We start from the raw sequence: 27,228 nt of genomic DNA, 5'->3' as shown, positions 1-27,228 counted from the left end.
ATAAAAATAAATCCATAAGCCTATAAGCATAAGCCTAAGTAACTAAACTACAAAAAAATCCAATTAACTTCATAAAGACTTGATTACAAGTGGTATGATGTAAGAAATTTTAAAGTATGCCTCAGAAAATGAAAATTCTTCCTCTAACTCTTAAAAGAATCTTTATCCATAAAGGGAAAGGCTATTGGCTTATTGCTCCTTTATAGCTCATCTGCTCTAATTGATTAAAGTGATTTTTTAAAATATTTTCTTTCTGACTCTAGAATTTCTTTCTAACTCTATCTAGAAAAAATAGCAGCCATAAATTCTTTTTCCATCTATAACCACAGAAGAAGACTTTCATCTATCTTTGCTTTTTCTTAAACTCAAAGCTGGGATAATGATTTGGTTTCCCTTATTCTCTCATATTGTAAGATATTATATTCAACTTACTTCAAACCTTTTAATAAGATACAGAGATCTATGTAAGATCCTCATTTGCTCACTGCTATATTCATGGTACCTAAAACAGTGCCTGACATAAGCTATTCATTCAAATAACACTGGTTGAGTTGAATTGATTTGAATTAAATTATAGACTATAAGAGGTTTATCTTAACATTATCTTGTTTGTGAAAGTGAAATACATTGGAATCATCACATAATGATGACAATGAGAGACCAACAACTGCATTATAATCAAAGTCTTTGTATTACATAATTGCCTTATGTCACAGAAGATTTGCCTGGAGAATATCTCTGAATCTGTATGTAAAAGAAAAGCTCCGTTATGAGATTAATGAAACCCCAGGTATTTGTGTAATGCTTAACAATTTACAAAGCATTTTCATACATATGCATATACACATGTATGTATATAAATACATGTATGTATATAAATATGTGACATTATAAATACATTGTATACTATATTTACATATATGTTTTATATACCATACATATGTAATAGGCATTATTATCCACTCTTTATTGATAATGAGACCAAAGCTCTAGGAAACCGAGTGTCTTGTCACTAAGAGGCAACAGAGTCAAAGTAAACTCGGGCCTCTAAACTCCAAACTCAGATGAACCTTCTACTTTCAGCTGGATATTTATTTTTTTTTCTTTTTCTTTTTTTTATTATTATTATATTTAAAAGATTGCAGGTTTATACTTGAAATACAGTAGTCCCCTTATTCACGGGGATACATTCCAAGACCCCCAGTGAATGCCTGAAGGCATGGATAGTACTAAACCCTATCTATACTATGTATTTTTCCTGTATATAAAACCTAATAAAGTTTAATTTGTAAATTAGGCACAGTAAGGGACTAACAACAATAATTAATCATAGAATAAATATAACAATTTACTGTAATAGTTATATGTGTGTGACGACTCTCTCAAAATATCTTACTGTACTGTACAGTGAGTAACTGAAACCATGAAAAGCTAAACTGTGGATAACCTTAGGGGGATTACCATAAGAGCAACTTTCCTCATTGTTTTAATAATCTCTTTTTTATTTCATTTAATTTTTTGAGGCAGGGTTTCAATCTGTCACCCAGACTGAAGTGCAGTAACATGATCAGAGATCACTGCAGCCTCGACCTCACAGGCTCAAGTGAGCCTCCTACCTCAACCTCCTGAGTTCTGGGACCACAGGCATGCACCACCACGCCCGGCTGGTTTTTTTTTTTTTTTTTTTTTTTTGTAGAGATGGGGTCCCATTATGTCGCCCAGGCTGGTCTTGAACCCTAGGCTCAGGCAATCCACCTGCCTCGGCCTCCTAAAATTCTGTGATTACAGGCACAAGCCACTGCACCTGGCCAAAACCTCCTTCTTGACAGGGAATGAGTAATAAGTCACACAAAATCTCACAAGAGATCTTGGCATATGGACACTGTGGAAACATATCTCTTGGCTGTCATTTTTGGGTACCTGAGTTTATTATCTCTCTAAAATATTTTACTATTAAATAGTATATAAATTGAGCTTTATTTCTAATTCCTTATAAAAGCCAAAATTATAGCAACATGGATCAATGAAACAATGCCCCAGTAGTGAAATAAGAGGTGCCCTGCATTCATGTCAACAAAAAAGAAAAGAAGAAATAGAATTATTTATTCCTTATCCCAGCCAACACCATGCACATTGGCCATTCAAAGTGCTAAGGCTAAAGAATGGCACTCCAGGATCAAGCATCTTGCCCTGCTCTTGTTTCCCTGGGTCAGTACTACATACAGTCAGCCATGCCTCACCTGGCTGTTTCCTTCCACTCCATCTCCTGCCCATCCACGGCCAGCAGCTCATCCAGTTCCGTGAAGAGCTGAGGGGGAGCTGGGCTGTCATCCTCCTCTCCCAAGATGAATCGGATGCGTTCTGCAGCAGGAGAGACTGCAGAAGTGAAAATACTGTGGTTAAACATTGGCTGGACAACCCTGAGGAAAGTGGAGCTCCGGGCTCTTCCTCTCTCCCCAAGGTTACTGGGCTTCCCTTCCACATTTTCAGTGGACATCTTTCTTGTTAAGCCTCCCAAATCCCCAATCTAAAGCCAAAAAGAAATCAAAGCCCTTCTCTATTCCTTTGGTTCTGAACTGTATCTTGGTTCTCCTCCACTCTCCAGAAGGCCAGCACTCCAATTCTGTGTGATGTGTCACAAAGAACCTTTAGCCCTCAGATGAGCTGAGGTCTAACCACTCACTTCCCCTCCTTCTCCACTTATGACTCATCCAAAATTATAAGACAAAAGCCAACTTGAACCAGTCACTTTTTCATACAGCAGTGGGAGGGGCAACAAAGCACCCCAATCCTGAGATCCCCCAAGTCCCCACCTCCCACCCACCCTCCCTCTGTCCAATGCCTAAAGCTCATGTCCTTGCAGGCTTCTCCCTGCCAATAACTGGCTAACTGCAAAGTTGATGAAGGAATATTTAACAAGATGGGCCCTCTTCTTTACAGAATGGTAGTACCCAAAAATGTTTAGTCACACTTCAATGCACTTGAAAAACAAGCCCAAGTAAAATATTGTACACTTGAGGGAGAGAGAAAAAAAAAACATTTTTCAACACACTCAAGCACATAATTGAATGCCCTACTAGCTCCTTTTGACCCTATCTCCTGAAAATCATGTAATGAAAAATTAACTAGAATTTCCCCCAGGTCATGGGTTACTCCCTTTCAAAAAAAAAAAAAGAAGAAGAAGAAGGAGAAAAGAGAGAGAGAGAGAGAAAGAAAAGCAGTTGGAAATTGATGGTCATGTTACAAATTTAAGGCCCACAAATACTCCTCAAAATCCCTGGGTAAAACCAACAATGTTATATACATGTGAATGCAGTTCAAGTACACACAAATATATTTATTATGGATAGACAGATAGACACACACACACATGCATATATAAATTTGTGGAAATATATGTACACAAACGACCCAATAAAACCAAAAAATTCCTACCATCTTAAAACTATTATAATACAGGACAGAATAAAATTCCATGGATCAAAATTTATTTAGTACAAATAAACCCATGAAAAATATTCAACCTAATTAAAAATTGAAACTAATCATTAAAATAAAATGTGTTTTACCTATTAAAATGTCAAAAAATGGCGAGGCGCAGTGGCTTACACCTATAATCCCAGCACTTTGGGAGGCAGAGGCGGGCGGATCACCTGAGGTCAGGAGTTTGAGAGCAGCCTGGCCAACATGGTGAAACCCTGTTTCTACTAAAAAAATACAAAAAATTAGCCAGGCGTGGTGGCGTGTGCCTGTAATCCCAGCTACTCGAGAGGCTGAGGCAGGAAAATAGCTTGAACCTGGGAGAAAGAGGTTGCAGTGAGCCGAGATCATGCCATTGCACTCCAGCCTGGGTGACAGAGCAAGACCCTGTCTATAAATTAATTAATTAATTAATTTAATTTAATGTCAAAAATGAAAAAAAATAATGATAATCCCAACGTGGGCAAGGGTTTGGGAATCATGCACTCAGCACTTCTTAATTTATGTTACTGGTAGGAGCCTAAATGGAAACATCTCTCTAAAGGGAGATGTTTGAAGGACATGAAAATTTCTGGAGGGACATGAAAATTTTTAAATAGTGTATATATCCTGTGAGCCAAGAATTCTTGTACTAGAAATAGATTCATTCTAAATAAATAAGAATTATCTCAAAGGTTTAGTGACAGAGGTGATCATTCTAGCATTGTTTATGACTGAGAAAACAGAAAAATCCTAAACGTCCAAAAAAGCAAGATTGGTTAAATAAAGTATGGTACAACTATACAATAAAATACCATGCAATCATAAAATATGAAGTCAAAGTAGCTGGCCTTTTGTGACATGTATACCATATAAAATTAAATTAAAAATAAAAATAATACACATTAAATGATCCCATTTTAGTAAACAAACAATAAATATGTATTTCTATAAAATAAAGCTAGGAATTGAGGCAGCCCTCACTGTGCTCAGTCTGATATGTGTGCATTTCAGTTACCACAATTTAGGTTAAATAACATAGTCCCTAACAATACAGTTCAAATTTCAGTTAACATGGTATATTAAAAGTAATTTCATAAAGTACAAACTTTGCAGCTAGCTCTTCAGTCCATAACATGTGTGCATAATGATCATTGACCAATCATGGGGTGCTTCTTTAAAATATGTCAGTGATTGATCACTGCATGTTTGTTATTCAGTTCACACACAGACAGCAAAGTGTGTAGCTGTGTTGCCTTCTTGTCTCCCAAAGATAAATGCATGTGACATGGATAATCAAAGAGGGAACTGGCCAATAAGAATGAAGGCAATGTACAGAAACGAAAATTAATACTATTGAAGTAAAATTTGTATCAAACGTAAATGGAGAAGATGTAGCTAACCATGGAATGTAAATGATGCTGCCATTCACCATTGAAAGACTCTGTATATGCAGTCAGAGGAACTTAGTGAAGGTGAATTAATCAACACGAACAAGGAAAGTGATTGTGATGAAAAGGATGATGATGTCCTAGAGAAAGTGATACTGGCTAAAAACTTCACATTCAAGGAATTTTAGGAGACATTTCTTGACATGGAAAGCACACAGGATAAAATGTAAGCTGATCCACATTTAGAGAGCATGACAGTTTGTCTACGCATTGAAAAAAATTCATGCTCTGTATCATAAGTTGTACAACAGTAAGAAGGCAAGCACTATTCAAACTACTCCTGATAAGACTGTACAATGAAACAACTTTAATATCAATATTTCTAATGTTTTAAATTACTGTGTACTGAATAAATATTAGTTTTACCTTTTTTCATTTCCCTATACCTTTATAGCTAACAACAAGAGAGATTGTAGTGATTTAAAAATTTTTAAGGTCAAAGAGCAATAGTAACTGTTTTCATTGATTATTAGGATTCCTTTGCATAATTTCAGTTTGCAAAGTCTTTTTTTACAGTCATGCACTACAGTACAAAGCAAGGACTTCTGTATATACAGGCATATTTAAATACACAGGTACACTTTCAGTGTTATATGGTTTATTTCTAGGGCTTCTGTTTCTTATGTTCACTTTTCTATAAATTCCAAAGTGTTTATAATTCACTCATGTATTCCATTCAGCAAATATTTACTGAGCACTGTCTATGCTCTTAATTGGCTTAACAGGCTTTATCTTCAGCCTCTGACAAAAAGATCTCTGATCTTACAGAGTTTACATGTATGTAGGGAAAATAAATATTAACTAAGTAATTTATTCTTTAAATAAATAAGTAAATTAGCACATAAACCAGTACCGGAAAAAAATCTGCTAAATATAAGTGTATGCAGAACATTAAAATAAGGTAATTGAGTACATACTGATACAAGGTACAATGAATACGTTTCACTTTGTGATTAGAAATTTTTTTTTTTTTTTTTTTTGAGACGGAGTCTCACACTATTGCCCAGGCTGGAGTGCAGTGGCTCTATCTCAGCTCACTGCAAGCTCTGCCTCCCGGTTTCACGCCATTCTCCTGCCTCAGCCTCCCGAGTAGCTGGGACTACAGGCACCCGCCACAGTGCCCAGCTAATTTTTTGTATTTTTAGTAGAGATGGGATTTCACCATGTTAGCCAGGATGGTCTCGATCTCCTGACCTTGTGATCCCCCCTCCTCGGCCTCCCAAAGTGCTGGGATTACAGGCATGAGCCACTGCACCTGGCCTGAAATTTCTTAATATCCTTAGTAGAAAATAATCTAAAGTTCCAGGACTTTAATGTAAAAATATTTGCAATGCCTTTCCAATCATGAAATGGGAAGTCTAATTATTTTAGGCAATCAGGAGGGCATGAAAATGAAGAAATGATGGGCAGAATTTGGAGACTGGACAATACTTCTAAGGAGTAGTGTGTTCACATTACCAAAAGTTTAGTCATTTTTTTCATTGTAGTGGTTCTGAAACTAGGAATCACAAATATAAATCACTTTTCATCAACATTCAACATCAAAGATCCCTAAATCAGAACTAGCTTTAATATTTTTTAACTTTTATTTTAGATATAGGCATACATGTGCAGGTTTGCTATATAGGTAAATTGTGTGTCACAGGGGTTTGGTGTACAGATTATCTGCCACCTAGGTAATAAGAATAGTACCCAATAGGTAGTTTTTGATCCTCACCTTCCTCCCTCCCTCCACTTCACGCAGGCCCCTGTATCTGTTCCCTTCTTTGTGTCCATACGTACTCCACAAAATTAGCTTTTAGAAGGGAGAAGTCTCGAGTTAGATAATCAACCTTTTGTCCATTTCTAAAGATGTGATGTAGGTTTGTCTCCACCTCTAACAGAAAAAAAATAAATTGGTCTCCTGCCTAAAAAACAGCATAGATAGTACATACCCCTGCTCGGCTCTACTCCACAGAGCATTACTCTGTAGTCTGGCATTCTCAATTTAGCAAAACGTGAATCACTACTCATTAGACAGCAACTCAGTGGTGACTTCTGCAAAATGGAATGGAAGAAGGTTGTAACACTACCTCCAGGTCTTCCTCTCTAGGTACCATGCCTAACCCCTTTCACAGGTTGTCTTATTTATTACATAGAGGCACCTGAGCAACCAGTATATCAATTTTGGGGGATTAAAATTCCAAAATCATGTGTCATAAACTAGTTTGCAACTCCAGGAAGTTTCTACTGGTGCTGTACTGGGCTCAGAGCCAAGAGACTTGGGGTGCATAAGACTTAGCGAGACACCAGCTTGGGCAGCCAAGAAAGTGCTTGCACCACCTCTCCCCCAACTCCAAGCAGTGTAGCTCTGGGAGAAACTCCTTCCTTCTGGTTGAAGAGAGTAGAGGGAAGAGTAAAGAGGACTTTATCTTCCAACTTGGATACCAGCTTAGCCACAGTAGGTTAAGATACTAGGCAGAGTCTTAAGGCCCCAATTCCAGGCCCTAGCTCCCAGATGACATTTTTAGACATACCCTGGGCTAAAGGGAACCTCCTGCTTTGAAAGTAAGGACCCAGTCTTGGCAAGATTCATCACCTGCTGACTAAGAGACCTTGGGCCTTGAATAAACATCAAGGGTACCCAGGCAGTACTTGCCACGGACCTTGAGTGAGATCCAGAGCTATGCTGGCTTCAGGTGTGACCCAGTGCATTCCCAGTTGTGGTGGCTATGGGGAGAAGTGCCTGCTGGATGAAAGGAGAGGGAAGAATGAAGGTGACTTTGTCTTGCAGCTTGGGCACCAGCTCAGCCACAGTGGAGCAGAGTACCAAGCAGGCTCCTATGATCCCCAAGTCCAGGCCTTCGCTCTTAGACAGCATTTCTGGACCTGCCCTGGGCCAGAGAAGAGCCCACTTCCCTGAAGGTAGAAACCCAGGCCTGGCAGCATACACCATAAGCTGACTGAATAGCCAGCTTGAGCCTTGACTGAACGTCAGCAGTAGCCAGGCAAGGGGCAGTGGTGGCCATGCAGAGAGACTCCTTCTGCATCAGGAAAGGGAAAGAAAGAGTGTAAAGGACTTTGCTTTGCAGCTTGGGTGCCAGCTCAGCAGCAGTAGAATAGAGCACCTAACAGATTCCTAAAGTTCCCGGCTCCAGGCCCTGGTTCCTGCATGGCATTTCTGTACCTGCCCTCAGCTCACTGCCCTGAAGGGAAGGACACAAGCCTGGCTGGATTCACCACATGCTGACTGAAGAGCCCTTGGACCTTGTCTGAACATTGGTGGTAGCCAGGCAATGGTCACTGTGGGCCTTGGGTGAGATCCAATGCTGTGTTGACTACCAGTCTGACCCAGTGTAATCCCAGTAGTAATGACTACAGGGGTACTTGTGTCACACCACCCCCAGCTCCAGGTAGCTCAAATGGAAAGAGAGACTCCTTCTGTTTAGAGGAAAGTAAGAGAACAAGAGTCTCTGCCTGGTAATCCAGGGAATGCTCTCAGATCTTATCACAACCACAAAGGTGGTACACCTACCAGCATGTAAGAGTCACAGCATTACTAGGTTTATGGTGCTGCCTAACGCAGATATGGCTGCAGTGACCAAAGTCATAGATCACAACAATCAATTCCCTTTGAATGCTTGAAAAGCATTCCCAAGACGCTACAAACAAGCCCAGACTGTAAAGACTACAATAAATACCTAACTCTTCAATGCTCAGGCATTGACAAATATCTACAAGCATCAAGACTATCTAGGAAAACATTACCTCACCAAACAAACTAAATAAGGTACCAATGACCAATCCCAAGTAACAGAGACATATGACCTTTCAGACAGAGAATTCCAAATAGCTGTTTTGCAGAAGCTCAATGAAATTCAAGATAACACAGAGAAGGAATTCAGAATCCTATCAGATAACTTTAACAAAGAGAATGAAATAATTTTTAAAAATCAAGTGGAAATTCTGGAGCTGAAAAATTCAATTAACATACCAAAGGATGCATCAGAGTCTCTCAACAGCAGACTTAAACCAGCAGAAGAATTAGTGAGCTCGCAGACAGGCTATTTGAAAATACACAGTCAGAGGAGACAAAAGAAAAAAGAATGAAACACACCTATGAGATCTAGAAAACAGCTTCAAAAGGGCAAATCTAAGGGTTATTGGCATAAAGAGGAGGGAGAGAAAGATTGGGATAGAAAGTTTATTCAAAGCAATAATTTAAAAAGTAGAAAAACTTCAAATAAAAAACCTAACAATGCATCTTAAAGAACTATTACAGAAAAGCAAAATAAAACCAAACCCAAAATTAGTAGAGGAAGAAAAATAATAAAGATCAAAGCATGAATAAATGAAATTTTAAAAAAGCAATACAAAAGATCCATGAAACAAAAAGCTGGTTGTTTGAAAAGATAAACAAAAATGACAAACCTTTAGCCTAAGAGAAAAAAAGAGAAAACCCAAATAAATGAAATCGGAGATGAATAGGCAGACATTACAACTGATACCACAGAAGTTCAAAGGATCATTATAGACTACTATGGCAACTATATGCCAATAAATTGAGAAACTTAGAAGAAATGGACAAATCTTAGACGCATTCAGCTTACCGAGATTGAACCAAGAAAAGACTCAAAACCTGAATAGACTAACAACAAGTAATTAGATTAAAGCCATAATAAACGGTCTCCTAGCATAGAAAAGCCTGGGACCAATGGTTTCACAGCTGAATTTAAAGAATAACTAATGCCAATCCTACCCAAACCATTTCTTTTCTTTTTTTTTTTTTTTTTATACTTTAAGTTCTAGGGTACATGTGCACAATGGGCAGGTTTGGTACATATGTATACATGTGCCATGTTGGTGTGCTGCACCCATTAACTCATCATTTACATTAGGTATATCTCCTAATGCTATCCCTCCCCACTCCCCGCACACCACAACAGGCCCCAGTGTGTGATGTTCCCCTTCCTGTGTCCAAGGGTTCTCATTGTTCAATTCCCACCTATGAGTGAGAACATGCAGTGTTTGGTTTTTTGTCCCTGTGACAGTTTGCTAAGAATGATGGTTTCCAGCTTCATCCATGTCCCTGCAAAGGACATGAACTCATCCTTTTCTATTGCTGCATAGTATTCCATGGTGTATATGTGCCACATTTTCTCAATCCAGTCTATCATTCATGGACATTTGGGTTGGTTCCAAGTCTTTGCTATTACAAATAGTGCTGCAATAAACACACGTGTGCATGTGTCTTTATAGCAGCATGATTTATAATCCTTTGGGTATATACCCAGTAAAGGGATGGCTGGGTCAAATGGTATTTCTAGTTCTAGATCCCTGAGGAATCACCACAGTGTCTTCCACAATGGTTGAACCAGTTTACAGTCTCACCAACAGTGTAAAAGTGTTCCTATTTCTCCACATCCTCTCCAGCATCTGTTGTTTCCTGACTTTTTAATGATCGCCATTCTAACTGGTGTGAGATGGTATCTCACTGTGGTTTTGATTTGCATTACTCTGATGGCCAGTGATGATGAGCATTTTTTCATGTGTCTTTTGGCTGCATAAATGTCTTCTTTTGAGAAGTGGCTGTTCATATCCTTTGCCCACTTTTTGATGGGGTTGTTTGTTTTTTTCTTGTAAATTTGTTTGAGTTCTTTGTAGATTCTGGATATTAGCCCTTTGTCAGATGAGTAGATTGCAAAAATTTTCTCCCATTCTGTAGGTTGCCTGTTCACTCTGATGGTAGTTTCTTTTGCTATGCAGAAGCTCTTCAGTTTAATTAGATCCCATTTGTCAATTCTGGCTTTTGTTGCCATTGCTTTTGGTGTTTTAGTCATGAAGTCCTTGCCCATGCCTATGTCCTGAATGGTATTGCCTAGGTTTTCTTCTAGGGTTTTTATGGTTTTAGGTCTAATATTTAATTCTTTAATCCATCTTGAATTAATTTTTGTATAAGGTGTAAGGAAGGGATCCAGTTTCAGCTTTCTCCATATGGCTAGCCAGTTTTCCCAGCACCATTTGTTAAATAGGGAATCCTTTCCCCATTTCTTGTTTTTGTCAGGTTTGTCAAAGATCAGATAGTTGTAGATGTGTGGTATTATTTCTGAGGGCTCTGTTCTGTTCCATTGGTCTATATCTCTGTTTTACCTACCCAAAACATTTCTAAAAATAGAGGAGGAAAGACTACTTTCAAACTCATTCTATGAGACTAATATTACCCTGATACCAAAACCAAAGGCAAATCAAAAAAGGAAAACTACAGGCCAATATCCTTAATGAACACTGATGCAAAAATTCTCAACAAAATACTAGCAAACCAAATTCAACACACATTAAAAAGATCATTCATCATGACCAAGTGAAATTTATCCCAGGGATGCAAGAATAGTTCAATATATGCAAATCAATTAACATGATACATCATATCAACAGAATGAAGGACAAAAACCATATGATCATTTCAATTGATGCTGAAAAAGCATTTGATAAAAATCAACATTCTTTCATGATAAAAACCCTCTAAAAACTGGTTACAGAAGGAACATACCTCAATATAATATTAATAGAATAACAGACCTACATCTAGTATCATGCTGAATGGCAAAAAACTGAAAGTCTTTCCTCTAAGATCTAAAACAAGACAAGGATGCCCACTTTCACCAGTTATTCAACATAGTACTAGAAGTCCTAGCAAGAGCAATCAAACAAGAGAAGAAATAAAGGGCATTCAAATTGGAAAGGAGGAACTCAAATTAACCTTGTTTGCAAATAATATAATCTTATATTAGGAAAAACCTAAAGATTCTACCAAAAAGCTATTAGAACTAATAAATTCAGTTAAGTTGCATGATACAATATCAAGCATACAAAAATCAGTAGCATTTCTATATGCCAGCAGTGAACAATCTGAAAAATAAATCAAGAAAGTAATTCCATTTATAATCATTACAAATAAAATAAGATACTTAAGAACAGACTTAGCCAAGAAAGTGAAAGATCTCTACAATGAAAACTATACAACACTGATGCACGAAATTGAAGACATAACAAAATGGAAAGATATTCCATGTTCATGAATTAGAAGAATCAATATTGTTAAAATGTCCATACTACCTAAAGCAATCTACAGATTCAATGCAATCTCTATCAAAATATCAATGACATTCTTCACAGAAATAGAAAAAAATGATCCTACAATCTATACGGAACCATAAAAGACCCAGAACAGCTAAAGCCATCCTTAGCACAAAGAACAAAACTGGAGGCATCACATTATCTGACTTCAAATTTTACTATAGACCTATAGTAACCAAAACAACAGAGTACTGCCATAAAAATGACACATAGACTAATGGAACAGAATAAATAGAAAACCCAGAAACAAACTCATACATCTACAGTGAGCTCATTTTTTATAGAGGTGCCAAGAACATACATTGGGGAAAAACAGTTTCTTCAATAAATGCTACTAGGAAAACTGGATATTAATATGCAGAAAAATAAAACTAGACCCTTATCTCTCACTATATACAAAAATCAAATCAAAATGGATTAAAGACTTAAATTTAAGACCTTAAACTATGAAACTACTACAAGAAAACATTGGGGAAACTCCAGGATATTGGACTGGGCAAAGGTTTCTTGAGTAATACCCCATAAGCACAAACAACCAAAGCAAAAATGGAGAAATGGGATCGTATCAAGTTAAAAAGCTTCTGCACAGCAAAGGAAACAATCAACAAAGTGAAGAGACAACCAAAAGATGGGAGAAAGTATTTGTAAACTATCCATCTGACAAGGAATTATTAATCAGAATATATAGGGAGTTAAAAACAACTCAATAGGAAAAATCTAATAATCTAGTTTAAAATGATCTCAATAGATCTAAAAAGATCTCAATAGATATTTCTTAAAATAAGACATATAACTAAGAAACGGTACATGAAAAGGTGCTCACCATCACTGATCATCAGAGAAATGCAAATCAAAACTACAATGAGATCATATCACCCAGTTAAAATGGCTTTTATCCAAAAGACAGGCAGTAATGAATGCTGACAAGGATGTGGAGAAAAGGGAGCCCTCATATACTGTTGGTGGGAATGTATAGCCGCTATGGAGAACAGCGTGGAGGTTTCTCAAAAAAACAAAAACAAAACTACCATAAGATCCAGCAATCCCACTGCTAGGTATATGCTCAAAAGAAAGGAAATCAGTATATCGAAGAGATATCTGTACTCCCATGTTTATTGCAGCATTATTCATATTAGCCAAGATTTGGAAACAACCTAAGTGAGCATCAACAGATGAATGGATTTTTAAAATGTGATATATACACACAATGGAGTACTATTCAGCCATGAAAAAACAATGAAATCCAGTCATATGCAATAAGATGGATGGAACTGGAGGACATTTTGTTAAGTGAAATAAGCCAGGCACAGAAAGATAAATTTTGCACATCCTCACTTATTTGTGGAAACTAAACATTAAAACAATTGAACTCATGGAGATAGAGTAGAAGGATGGTTATCAGAGGCTAAAAACGGTAGTTGGTGGGAGCAGGTGGGGTGGGGGATGATTAATGAGTACAAAAATATAGTTAGAATAAATAAGGCCTAGTATTTCATAGCACAATAGGGTGACTACAATGAATAATAATTTATTGTACATTTTAATATAACTAAAAGAGTATAATTGGAATTTGTAACACAAAAAAATAATAAATGCTTGAAGTGATGGATACCCCATTTGCCCTGATGTGATTATTATGCATTGTATGCCTGCATCAAAATATCTCATGTACCCCATAAATATATATACCTATTATGTACCCATAAAAATAAAAAATAAAAAGAAGAAAAGATAATACACAGTAGGGGAAATGTTATGGATAAAACTATAATAAGCAATAACTAATATTTTTGAATGGTTACGCTATCCCAGGCAATGTGTTAAATGTTTTCCATTTGTTATATCATTAATTTTACACAAGTCTATGAAATAGCTACTTTTATTACTTCCTTACGTTACTCTTATAGACAGGGAAAATGCATCTTAAGAGGGTAAGGGACTTCCTCAAGATAACACAACTACTAAGTGATATGACTTCAAACCCATTTGTGTTGTTTCTAAGCCCATTTGTTAGCTGCCACGCTCTAATGGTTAATCTCATTTTTTAAAAGAATTAAAGGAAAACACGATCAGATTGCTATATAAACAATATAGGCAGTAAATGTATTAGATTTCAGAAGACACCAAAATCACAGTGGCATATGAAATAGTCAGAAAGTAAATTAATTGAAATTTGTTCATTATTCACCAAAAGGCATTTTGTGAATGTACCCTTTTGGTTTTGGTATAGGATGCATCCCACTGTGGCCACCCTGCAGGCTACCAAAAAAATTGTTTTAATAGAAATAATGATCACAATGAAGAATTCCTGCTGAGCATGACAAGTCTACATATAAATTCCCTTAAACAAGTTAAATGAGGACTTCTGGATTTCACATTTTCTTCTTAGCAGAGTCCACAATCTGGTACAATCTCAGCTTTCAAACCAAAGTATAAAAAGAAACAACTATTTTTAAGTGATTAATGTACTATTCTCAACTGGTTTACATAGTTATCATTTTAAGTATTCATTTCTGTTTTTCATTGTGAGACAAAAGTTTGTAGGTAGATATCATGGTTGTTAAAACTTCCACAATTTATGTATTAAATATATCACAGTAGTTTTGTTTCCCCTAGAAAAAGACATCATTTTATACCTATGTCATGCTGTACAATAGCTCAGGTGCTCAGACCTAACCCAAATGGCTCCAACAGCTGCCTAGAGAATGCAGCTAATCTTCACAATCTTTCAAAGAGGCAGCTTTTTACTCTTTTTCAGAGATGATAATAGATAAGGCACTTTACAAATGCTTCGCATGAATGACAATCTCATTGAATCCTCAAAACAAACCTGTTAGGTAGATTGTATTACTATCACCATTTTACACATGAGAAAACTGAGGCTTGGAGATGCATGTAAATTGCCTAATGATTCACAGGCACCCCAAGCAGCCCTCCCTGAGAACCCATGTTATCATGCTGACCCTTTGTTGACCAGATGAAGGAATGAGGCTCAGAGAGGTTCTGCAAATTACTCAGTGTCATACAGTAAGTAGCAGAGTTAGGATCAAACTTAGGTCAACTATTTCTAAGTCTAATGTTGTGGTGTTACACCTTTTCTCATCCTTATAAACTTGAAGCATACAATGTATCAAAGGACTGTCACGGTGGTGTATTTATCATCTGAAACAGCCCCCTAAGTAAGTCCGATAGATATCATTTTCCATTCATATTCCCCAGAAAGTAGAAACTCAGGCAAAGCTTATGTGCTAATGTTTATTGGGATGTGCAATTTCAGGATATCAAGAATAAGGGAAAGGATATCAATAAATTCCAGGGTATCAAGAATAGGGAAGAAGGGGCATGAGGCATGGAGGGAGGCTAAGTAGACATAAGGTAGTGCATTCTTATTAATAATAATTACCAGACCACTGTAACACTCTAAAAACACACGTAAACATATATATAAAATCCTCAAACTTCATTTTCACCTTTATAAATAAAAGAAATGAGAATAACTAAATGAATGCATTTTAAATGAATGAATTTTTCCAACATTTATAAACATATAAATGTTTAAAACACACACACATACACACAAACATACACACACACTGTAGTGGTCATCTGTTAGTAACCACCTTTAAGCTCTTTTTCTAATGACAGCATCCCATTTTCTTCTGGAGAACCATCTTTATACTTGTATAACCATTTGGTTCAATCCACACCCTATGACCCAAGTCTGAGCAATGAGAATATCACAACTTCTTGCCACAGCAATTCATTTCTGAGTGGGCAGTTGACCTGATACAGGCGAAACAGAGTAAATAAATGTCAGCCTTTTGCTAGAACTACTAAGAAATAAATCATTATGCTTAGAGGCTAAAATGGCAATAAAAGCTATGAAGTACAGATGGCCATCTTGCAACTCTAAGGGAAGAGTCTACCTAAGAATAAATTAAACATGTAATAACTCAGAAGCAAGGCAGATGTAGGTTTCATGCCTAGATCCACCCATGCCTGAAGTCAACTATGTTTCAATCACACTTGACAATTACAATTTAAATTAAAAGCGAAATTGTTTTAAAGCAATCTGAGCTAAATTTTCTGTTATTTGCAACCAACAGTCCTGATATACCCTCCTATTATTCCATTTTAACAGGTTAAAGTAGAGCTAATTTCCATGTGTTAAGTGTATCACCAAATTAATTGCATTGAACAAACTTTTTTTTAATGGAATCCAACTTTTGGAGAGATGTGTACAAGTTACCTAGATTTTCTTCATGCCTTAACATACCTTTACCCCAACCAATCCAGAAAATTACCATCAATTTACATGTTAGCAGGCTATAGACAAGTAGACAGTTACTTTTTCAAATTAGCTAAGAAACTTAAACAGCCAAATAGTATTCATTAAAATAGATAATTTTAAACATATTTAGGTATCCATGTATTAATAAGCTCCCACTCAAGAAAAGCTGTCAATTATCACAAATTATCCTTAATATGCCATGATATTATTATTCAGCTGTAGAGAGTCAACAGCATTAAGAGCCTGAGTTTCATAATATTATCAAACTACCTTAGTTAGGAGCAGAGTAAATTCAATTTCAGCCAGCAAGTGGTGATAAAAACTAGAGTTTACTCAGACATTTTTAAGAAATATCTGTACCGTAGCTTTTTATCTTAAAAATGTAGAAAAATAATTTACCTAGGGTTTACATTACAAAAATGTTACACGGATTCAGGTCATATCTATAAGATACTTAGAATTCTTTAGAACATAAAGGTAGTACTCCTTGTATTCTATAACTTACTCTGTGTAGTTCTTTCCTAACTTCTGCCAAAGCAGTGGGTCAAAAAATTAAAACTAGAATTTCTGTCAGTGATGTAAATATGTATCTTTCTTTTTAAAATGCTGCTAAGCCATTCTCAAAGGGGTAGTTTCAATGATGGTACAGCAGTAAAGTAAGTTTGGTCCATGAAATTCCACGTTTAAAAAATTATTGGCCCACAGCCTTTTTGGTCTGCTGCTTCTTTTATTAATTATCCCAATCATATTAATTGTAATTATATTAAGCATATTATTAATATTATTTCAATATTCCAAGACTATCAGAGAGAAAAGTAAAATTCAAATCAATCATTTGGTTTTTAGCAGCCTCAATGGTGACCTAAACTAAGTAACTAAACTAATGATGAAACTAAACATTTTGACTTTTTCCAAATTTTACCTTCCATGACACCATTTTCCTCACTTAATCCAAGTTTGCATGGTATTCATGAGGCTTTGAGAAGAAATGGGTTCACAGAAACGGTAATCACCCAATTGCTCCATCTGCATATCATAAGACTGCATTCCCCCTAAATAAATTAACATCCCAAGAATTTGCTGGGTCCCCAAGGGATGTTTCACACATATTGATTCTTTTGGCTACAGCCCTCTGTTGATGCCCTCTAACTGCAAAAAAAAAAAGAGCACCTGGAAGGGGTACCGCATCACAGACACCATCATCAGAGTCAAGCATGAAACTCTCAATACTCTGCCAAGGATGTCAACTCCCAGCGTTCCCAAGGAGGCGATACTTGGGATGCCAAAACAACACAGTAGTGAAAACAAAACCAGGAGACAAAGAAGTCTAGATGGACATAATGGATAACAGGAATTTTGGGGGTAAGTACAGAGTTCAGAACATTGTGCTGTCCTGATTGAGACCCAAATTATGTCTTTTGACACATATCACATGCCAGAGAATTTCCAGAAGAAAAGCTAAGTGAGGACTCAAAAAAGAGGAATTCATACAACCACATCCATTCGCCCACATTTAACCACCAGGGCATATCTGCCTTGTTAAAATTACAAGGTACCCAGTGCCTTAAGTATCTAAATAATCATTACTTCTAGTTGTTGTGTTTAGCTTCTTGTAGTCTTTTGTTCAGATCAAATTACTTTCCCCAAAAACCCAGCTATACCCAGATCCTTCCTTTAGTGAATAAAAAAATTTTCTTGTTGTTTGTTTATTCCAGTTATAAATGAGTTTCTTGCACTTGCAACAACAGGCTTATTAATTTATACAATATGTATAGAAAAAAAAACCACCAGAAGGACATACACTAAATGTTAACAATTATTATCCTTAAGTGGAAGAATTACTGATGATTGTCATTTTCCTTGTTTTCTTTATGTGCAAGTTCTAAATTTTCTAAAATTAGCATTAATATCATATTTATAAGGAAAACAAGCCAATTAAGGTTTTTTAGTTGCTAAATTGAGAATAGTCATGTCAAATTAGTGCCACACACTTCCTTACAATATTTGAAACTGCAGAATCTCAATTATCTTTCTCAAAAAAATGTTCAACACAAACATAATCTTACAGTACTTGCCTTTACTGCTGTGTAGGGACTAGAATAGCCAGTTCTGAACCAGGACTGGCCATGGTTCTGAACGCTACTTAACTGAGAAGCCACAAAAGCCAAAAAATAATCCCATGGGCATAGAACAATGGGGATGAGGGTGAAGGGAATTTCAAGCAAGTTGCATGGAAAGAAAGGACACTTTCTATAAACAGAACAGAAAACACTTATTAATTGAAATGGTAAAGAATATGGCTACCCAGCAACCTTTTCCTGAAGGACGTAAAGTTTCTTGTCCATGTTATAACCACCATTTCCAGTTACTTTTAATTTCTCACTCCCTACATCACTTCTCTCTCTTCTGCCAGAGCTGCCATGATAAGGTTTACATGATGAATCACTCTGCTTAAGAGTGAACACATCAGCATTTTCTCCAGGTTCAACTCAGACCAATTATCAGCACAATTTATACCCTGAGGTTTCTAAAGTCAGACTCAATTCTCATCAACATTAGGAAATCTTCAAGATTCCCAAAATAAACTCCACAGATTTGTTCGAGTGCAACTATTTGCTATAGAGAGTAGCTAAATATACAGCTCCAATATTAGTGTCACAAGCGCCACACTAATGCTGCCATTAGATGCTTCCACATACGAAAGAAGACATTCTCCTTTCTGTAGATTCTCTGTCAAAATGCATAAGAATATAGACGCACCGAACCTTAAAGAATCTTTAGGATTTCTGACTGCATCCCCACATTGCCAAAAAAATTCTATCCATATTACCTGGATAGCAATACTGAGAAATGTGGTTTAAAAATACAATTTCTTTTAAAATCGGGAGAGGAATGGAGGCCTCAAGGAAATGTTACATGGATGCCTGTTCTTTCTTATTTGAAAAAAGGTGACATTCCCCACAGATGTCTTAACACTCTAAAGATTTTGCTGGAACTCTGAATGTAACACAGAAATATCAACAAGATTCTACAATAAGGTTTTCTTCTTTTCTGTCTTATTTAGATCTGTTCTGAGTTGAGGGTCCAAAATTAGTGGCAGTGATCCTCAACTTTTGTGAAGTTTAATTATATTCTCAGTAAAGAAAAAATAAATATAACAGATCCTCCAACACTTCCTACTTGACATCTATAGTTTCACTGTTCTCAGACAACATAATGCTTCATTTGCCTTGTGCTATGGTTTAGAAGTTTTCCCATCCAAAGCTCATGTGGAAATTTAATTGCCATTGTGGCAGGATTGGGAGGTCAAACCTTGAAGAGGTGTTTACATCATGAGGGTTCTGCCCCCAGGAATAGACTAATACATTATCTGGGGAATGGATTCACCCACTCTTGCTCTGTTTTGCCTTCTTTGCCCCTCTGCTTTGTGATGCCTTCTGCCATGTTATGACACTCCAAGCAGGCCCTCCCCAGATTCCAGAACCTTGATGGTGGACTTCTCACCCTCCAGAACTGGGGGTGAGCCAATAAATGTCTGATCTTTACAAATTACCAAGTCTGTGGTATTCTGTGGTAGCAGCACACAGCAGCACACCAGCAACATATGTCTACTGATCAGCAAAGACCTAAAAACCAGGCCAGAAGCTGAAAGACCACTTGTAGAAACTGAGTTCAACTGCTTGGGAAATGGCATATGAATGACAAGAGTCTAAATATAAACACAAGTAAATGTTGATGCTTTTCATCATTAAGCACCTTCCCAAATGACCAACAGAGATATGCTAAATCCATTCTCAGTAAATAATAAAATTGAATCAGCTAAGTTTTTAGGACCAGCTTTTAAGGCAGAGGTTCATAATTTGTTATAGAAATAAACTTCCTTCTAAATTATTCATATCACTTAACTACACAAAGCTGACAGAAAACCTAGATATGAGTGGGTATGTGGGCTGGCTAAGGATATTAATTTTCTATTAAAGTGTGCTAAAAATAAACTTATGCATTCTACAGAGTAATACTGACAAAAGTAAAGAATTCACCCCCTTTGACACAATCCGCTTTCACTATATTCTATCTCTACAACATTTCTTTTTTTTTTTTTTTTTTTTTTTTTTTTTTTTTTTTTTTTTTTTTTTTATTTATTATTATTATTATTATTATTATTATTATACTTTAGGCTCTATGGTACATGTGCGCAACGTGCAGGTAAGTTACATATGTATACATGTGCCATGCTGGTGCGCTGCACCCACCAACTCGTCATCTAGCATTAGGTATATCTCCCAATGCTATCCCTCCCCCCTCCCCCCACCCCACAACAGTCCCCGAAGTGTGATGTTCCCCTTCCTGTGTCCATGTGTTCTCATTGTTCAATTCTCACCTATGAGTGAGAATATGCGGTGTTTGGTTTTTTGTTCTTGCGATAGTTTACTGAGAATGATGATTTCCAATTTCATCCATGTCCCTACAAAGGACGTGAACTCATCATTTTTTATGGCTGCATAGTATTCCATGGTGTATATGTGCCACATTTTCTTAATCCAGTCTATCATTGTTGGACATTTGGGTTGGTTCCAAGTCTTTGCTATTGTCTACAACATTTCTTAATCCCTTATATTAGAAGCCTATATATAACACTTCAAGGCATCTAGAGATAACCTCAGTTCATCAGTGGTGAGGTAAGTAAGTGCCATTTCAAAAGAGATTGATTATTAACAGCATCCTGTTCAGAAAGAACTGTTAGAGAAAGTATTTAGTCACTTCTAAGGCTTGGGGTAACGTGTAAGGCTTGGCTATTCCTTAACTGGGTGAAGAATTTCCAATTAATTAACTATCGATCATAAAACTTAGATTCCTTTGCCTTCTCAGACAACCCCTTGTTTAGATCCATCAAGTACCAGCTTAAGCTAGTTTGGAAACACTTTTGACTATTTATGACACTCTTTAAGACCTGCATAAGCTCAAATCTGGCTTTCTTAGAATTACATTGGTAAAACGCTTTAGCAACCTTGTAAAGTAGAGATTACGCATTCACCTGAAAATTGTCCAAATCCCTCTGCCACCTCTCTTTTGTGAGAAGGGCAGGGAAAAGCTTCAGCAAAGTGGGGTGTCTGAGATTCAGTTATAGAAATGTATAAAGAATGAGTCAGGGAACTCCTACAAATGCAGTGGAAGGTGCTCTCGGCCTGATGAACGAGATAAGCCAAAATCCACAAGAGGAGGCCACAGTGCAAATGCCAGAGCAGCAAATTTCAACAGCAAATCTGAAGGGACCAGAAGGAAGACTTGAGGTCAAGTTGTCAATTTAAGACTGAAAAGCTAGGGTAAGCTGAGATAAAAGCAACCCAGTGTTGATATGTAGGAGTCAAAGAACCTAAAGCTCAAGGCAGATATTAAATATGAATACCTAAGTTGTCTAGTAATATGAAAATGAATTAAAGAAGTGCTGTTGCTTGGAAGTGGTGTGGAAGGGGAAGAGATTGTTCCCAATAAGTTTTAGGAGAATTCACATAAGATACTAAAGACCCTCCAATCCTTCCCCCAAGTAATCAATGAAGAGTTTGCAGCAGCTGATTCCTACATCCTCAGAGAAAATGGATCTTCATCACTTAGGGAGCATTCATTTCAAAAGATGGGATTCTGCAAATGCACTCCTATCTAGTGGCAGCACAGGGAACTCACTTCATGAGATAATACAGCCCTGAGTCACCAGTAATCACAGGTGGAGTGATGGGATCCGAATTATAAGACCAGAATCTGGTGTTCAGCTTCAATTCTGACAGAGCAAATCCCTCCTTCTCCCTCTGACTCAGCTTCCCCAACTTTTTGACATATAATAACAAGAAGAAGAGTGAAGAGAATACTAAAGGTACATCCATGGCTGGAGGAATCAAATTTTGCAATTCTGGCTTATAAAATTATATTCAGAAAGACCAGATAATGCTATTATATTAAGCAATCTACTGATGTATTATTGATTCTGGCACTTTTGATCTCATCTTTTTTTGAGAAGTAATACCAACAAATTTTCAATACAAAGATTGAAAAAACTGAATCTGACATTCTTAGAGGGAAAAAATAATGCTAAGAAATATTCTCACCTTTATTTACCCTGTTATTTAGTCAAAGATGTGTAGTGAGCACTAACTAGCAGTATTTAAATACCAACTACCTAAAGAAGTTGCATAATGAATGAATTTTTCAGTGAATTTCCAATCAATTGTGGCCAAGATAAATAAAACTCAGTGAAAGTGACCTAAAGAGGTCATATAACCAACTCCAGAGACCTAAGTAAACCTGAAAATTCAATGGAAAAATAAAGCACATGAATAGAATGAGGATTTCCTAAGACAGAATGAAAAGGAAAAGTATGCACGATGGTTCACAGATAAAAAGAATATGTGGTGAAAGGAACTAAGCTATGCACAAGGGTAACTTACTGAAATGAATCTAGATGTTTTATGTACAGAACAAGTTTTGATTCACAGATCCTACTGACAATCATTTAAGTTTTCCTCTTTAATTAGTAATCGGACTTAAAAACAAAACAGAATCAGCAATCCAAGAGACACCAATGAATATTAAACAACATTGGTTATCTCTGAGCTGCACCCAAAACACACACATACTAAGATCGTTATAGCCTAAGATATGTCCAGCCACTCTCTACTCTTGCATAGTGGAGACGTTAGGAAGTGTAATTCTCTACTACAATAGAACAAAACTCATGTTAAAATAACACATGTAAATCAGCCATTAACCATATTCCTTAAAAAAAAAAAATTAATTTTTCAGAACAAGAACCTAAATATTTTTACAGACTCCATTACTGGTTTACATAAAAATAAATTATAGTTAAGTAAACTCTAAACTTCTGTCTTGTATATTCAAAGAAAAACTGGCCAATGCCTAGTTCTTGTAATGTTATATTCACCTAATCCTACTTTAAAACACACCAAAGGGGCTATTTAAGAGTTACTTGTGATGTCAGCTAAATGAATTTCCTAAACGGAACTCTGAAAGTCAATTTCTAATTGGTTTTTTTTTGGTCACTAATATAAAATATGCCTAAATATTAAAATTTATTCTTTAGTTATTAAATCAGCTGACACTAAATTTTCTCCTACAGTGACACATCCATGTCATATAGATGTTTATGTCCAAGAATTCATTTCAAAAATGTCAACTGCAATTAAAATTGTTCTGAAATGTCTGCATGGTATGTCCTGCCGTGAATGACAATTGGTTAATTTGCCTATGAAGTTAGCATGTTCTGAACTAAGTCAAAAGAATGTATCCTTTCACATGCTGAAATCAAGCTCACTTCAGAAATGAGTTTCTCCTCTATCTTGAATCTATTACTATTTAAAATGAGCAAAGACTTTGAGAACAATAACTTGGCTTTCCAATGTTATTTGGGGTGTGTACAAACAGAGCTACACATCCACTGCAGTCTTTTCTTCCAAAACTTATACTTCTATTTTCCATTATCACAAGTTTTATTTTTCTTCTTTCAATTCATCACCACTTGCAACATCTCTTCAAAAGACAGTTATGAGGTTTATTGAAGAGATTCTTCACAGCTTGCTTTCTATTTTTTCCTGGCCAAGCAGTTTGGTAAGGACACTAGATTAGAAATATTACTTAATAAGAACATATATTAATAAATAGCACTTATTATGAACATATCTCCTTTAATCCTCAGAACATTCCCATAACCTAAGTATTATTTCTATATTCATATATGATATGTATTCAATGAGGTTATTGCATACATTACCCAGATCACATACCTAGTAGTGAGAAGATCTAGACTTAGCAGTTATGTAGCTTTGTCTGACCATAAAGTCCATACTCTTCCTGCTATAGTGTGCTTCCCCCATCATTTCTATTTCTACTGTATTTGTGAACATAGGGCACCTTTCTAAATCCCACTGTCCAAACAGGAGATTTCAAAAACATATCTAGCCATTGGTTTGAACTCTTTGAAAATGAGGCATGTTAAAATCTTGATAATAACAATGCTTGTTTTTCTTTTTAAAATATCCAAGGACTATATATTACCAAATACTTTGCAATGAGTATTAAACTTTTCCTACACTAAGCTTAGGATTGAGCCATTATTCCTTTACTTTTCAACAAGCCATCCCTTCTATTCCTTTTAATTTATTTTCTTCTGATTCTAAATGGCTTTAAGAACTATCTAAATTCATTCCAGAGCTCAAACAACTTAGCCTATAAATTTGTCAGCTCTAACTTTGGGAGTTATAGATCTGTTTAACAGTCAGATGAAATGCATATAAACACACGCAGGCAGAATTTTGTATAAAATTGATGTTAATGCTTTGGAAAACGATTTTCTTCACACTTGTCAAGCAACTTTCAAAAAAGATACTCATTTCAGGGACTAAACTCACCTCTTAGAGTTGCATGTGCCTAAGCTTCAAATGATGGGTGTACACTAGAAAAATACGAATAAAATCATCTGACAGTACACACACACACACACAACCCTGTTACAGCCCTGTCTAGAGAACTTTATAAACACATGTGAGGCAGACATACTGGTGCACGCCTGTAGCCTCAGTTACTTGAGTGGCTGAGGCTGGAGGACTGCTTGAGCTCAGGAGTTCAAGTCCAGCCTGAGAAATACAGCAAGATTCTATCTCTTTAAAAAAATTCATAGGATGAGATCATGTCCTTTGCAGGGACATGGATGGAGCTCAAAGCCATTATCCTCAGCAAACTAACGCAGGAACAGAAAACCAAACACCGCATGTTCTCACTTATAAGAAGGAGCTGAACAATGAGAACACATGGAACACAGAGAAGGAAACAACACACACTGGAGACTGTGGGGGTGCGGGGGAGGGAGAGCATCAAGCTAAATAGCTAATACATGCAGGGCTTAATACCTACGTGATGGGTTGATAGGTGCAGCAAACTACTATGGCACACATTTACTTGTGTAACAAACTTGCACATTTGGCACATGTATCTGGAACTTTAAATTAAATTAAATTTTTAAAAATAATAAATAAATAAGTAATTTGCAAAAACCACATGTGAATTCTGTTTTAAAAAAAACGGCCTGTACCACCAGTGGTACCAGGGATCCCTAATCTCCACCATGGTGAAATATGTCAAACAGATGTTTACAGACACATCTCTTAGCAACATATTCCATTCCTATTAAAACATTTGCAGATCCACATTACAAATGCTTGCAGATAGAGTTATTTGTTAAGGTCCAGAATGTTCAGAGGGAGGATTTTCTTCTAAACTTCAAGCGCAGCAAGACTTTTTCAAAAGTAAGGCTGTTGGCAAATAAATTGAAGCCCAGAGGATGACATTTTGTCAAAACAATCTGCAAACGTTTATTTTGCTGCCACAGTTCAGTTGAAACTAGTTCCTACTGAGATACTGACACTGCTATAATGTTGATTCATGCTTTTGTGGCTTCAAAAATTAATAACCGTAACTTTTGTTTTTTAAATGGTTTGGAATTGCCAGCAGTATGCTACCTCCAACTGGCTCTAAATAAAGCAGTTCATGATTTAAACTTGTTCTTAAAGGCAGAAATGTATCTTTCTTTGCCGCTTTGGATCGTAACTGGTTTCTTATGCAACAAAGTGAAGCTAAAGATTGTACCACTGTCACTACCCAGGAAGTGGTGAAATGGAACTTCAGTTTCCCTCAGTGATTAACTCAAAAAACAAAGACTTAATGTCTATGCTATGGTCATTAAATCTTCCATGTTACAAACCAATACTTTAGTATAATGTGTGTGTTCTTCAACACTTTAATCAGACAGAATAACTAAGGCATCCACCCAGCCTCAAAATATCTCTGTAAAGCTCCATGCTTTGTCTTTAAAGACTTTCACGTTTCATATTTAAAATTAATAGTTCTAGGTTTATCTTATTATAAAAATACTCTTTCCAAATATCCAAATAAAAGGGATGTTTCAGGTAAATATATTTATACTGTACTCAACCCCAGAAGTACTTAGAGCCCAGTCTGAAAATAAAGTCTTCTCTGCCTCTATTGAAAAAGGTCCACATCAGTGCCTGTCCCATGGCTTGGCAATGGCTTGACCTGAATCCAGGTAAGTATGACCAACTCTTTTGCATCCTTTCAGTTCTTATCATAATAAAACTATGATTAAAAACTATAATCACTATTCAATGTCTTTTGTCTATTTTTTGTTTTCCTAGAGAATCTAACTCAAGCCAAAGTCCTTATATAGTTCAAAACAACTGTCTTCTAAACCTAGGTGGGCTGTAAACTATTAGGAGAGTAACTCTGGACAGGTCAGCTCTGCCTAAATCCACAGGGTCTGCATCAGTTTTAGGTTTGATACTAATAGGCACAGAATAGAGGGAGAAACAAAGAATTCTGTGGGAAAGGAAGAAACCTAAAAGAAGTGAGCCAAATTTCCAGTCTCTCAAGATTCACATAGTTACTGTTTGACTTGATAACTTTATAAACTCCAAGAAAATCAAACATACTACTATTTAATATGTCTAGCTTATCCAATCTCCCTTCAACAGCATGAATAAATAAGAGTTCCTTATGAGTACGCACTGCAGACTGTAATTCTATCAGGTTATTGATAAATTCACAAACTATTTTATTTTCTTTTACTTTAAGTTCTGGGATACATGTGCTGAACATCAGGTGTGTTACATAGGTATACATGTGCCACGGTGGTTTGCTGCACCTATCAACCTGTCATTTGGTTTTAAGCCCCATATGCATTAGGAATTTGTCCTAATGCTCTCCCTCCCCTTGCACCCCACTCCCTGAAAGGCCCCAGTGTGTATTGTTCCACTCCCTGCATCCATGTGTTCTCATTATTCAACTGCCACTTATGAGTGAAAATATGCGGTGTTTGGTTTTCTGTTCCTC

General features: G+C 36.5%; 1 protein-coding gene across 3 annotated transcripts in view; it reads right to left on the bottom strand.

The window, feature by feature from the left end:
* The window catches only part of SLC4A4 (solute carrier family 4 member 4), a 386,161-nt gene that overhangs the window by 219,001 nt on the left and 139,932 nt on the right, over positions 1–27,228 (bottom strand). For all 3 annotated transcript variants that reach the window (XM_054485495.2, XM_054485497.2, XM_054485496.2), the window contains exon 4: positions 2,241–2,376. In XM_054485495.2, the coding sequence (XP_054341470.1) occupies positions 2,241–2,376 (136 nt within the window). The remainder of the gene's footprint in view (positions 1–2,240; positions 2,377–27,228) is intronic.

Source organism: Pongo pygmaeus, chromosome 3 (genome assembly GCF_028885625.2).
Source record: "Pongo pygmaeus isolate AG05252 chromosome 3, NHGRI_mPonPyg2-v2.0_pri, whole genome shotgun sequence".
NCBI classification, from domain to species: Eukaryota; Metazoa; Chordata; class Mammalia; order Primates; family Hominidae; genus Pongo; species Pongo pygmaeus.
The sequence above is the reverse complement of the archived record's forward strand: the minus strand, read 5'-3'. Positions and strand labels throughout refer to the sequence as shown.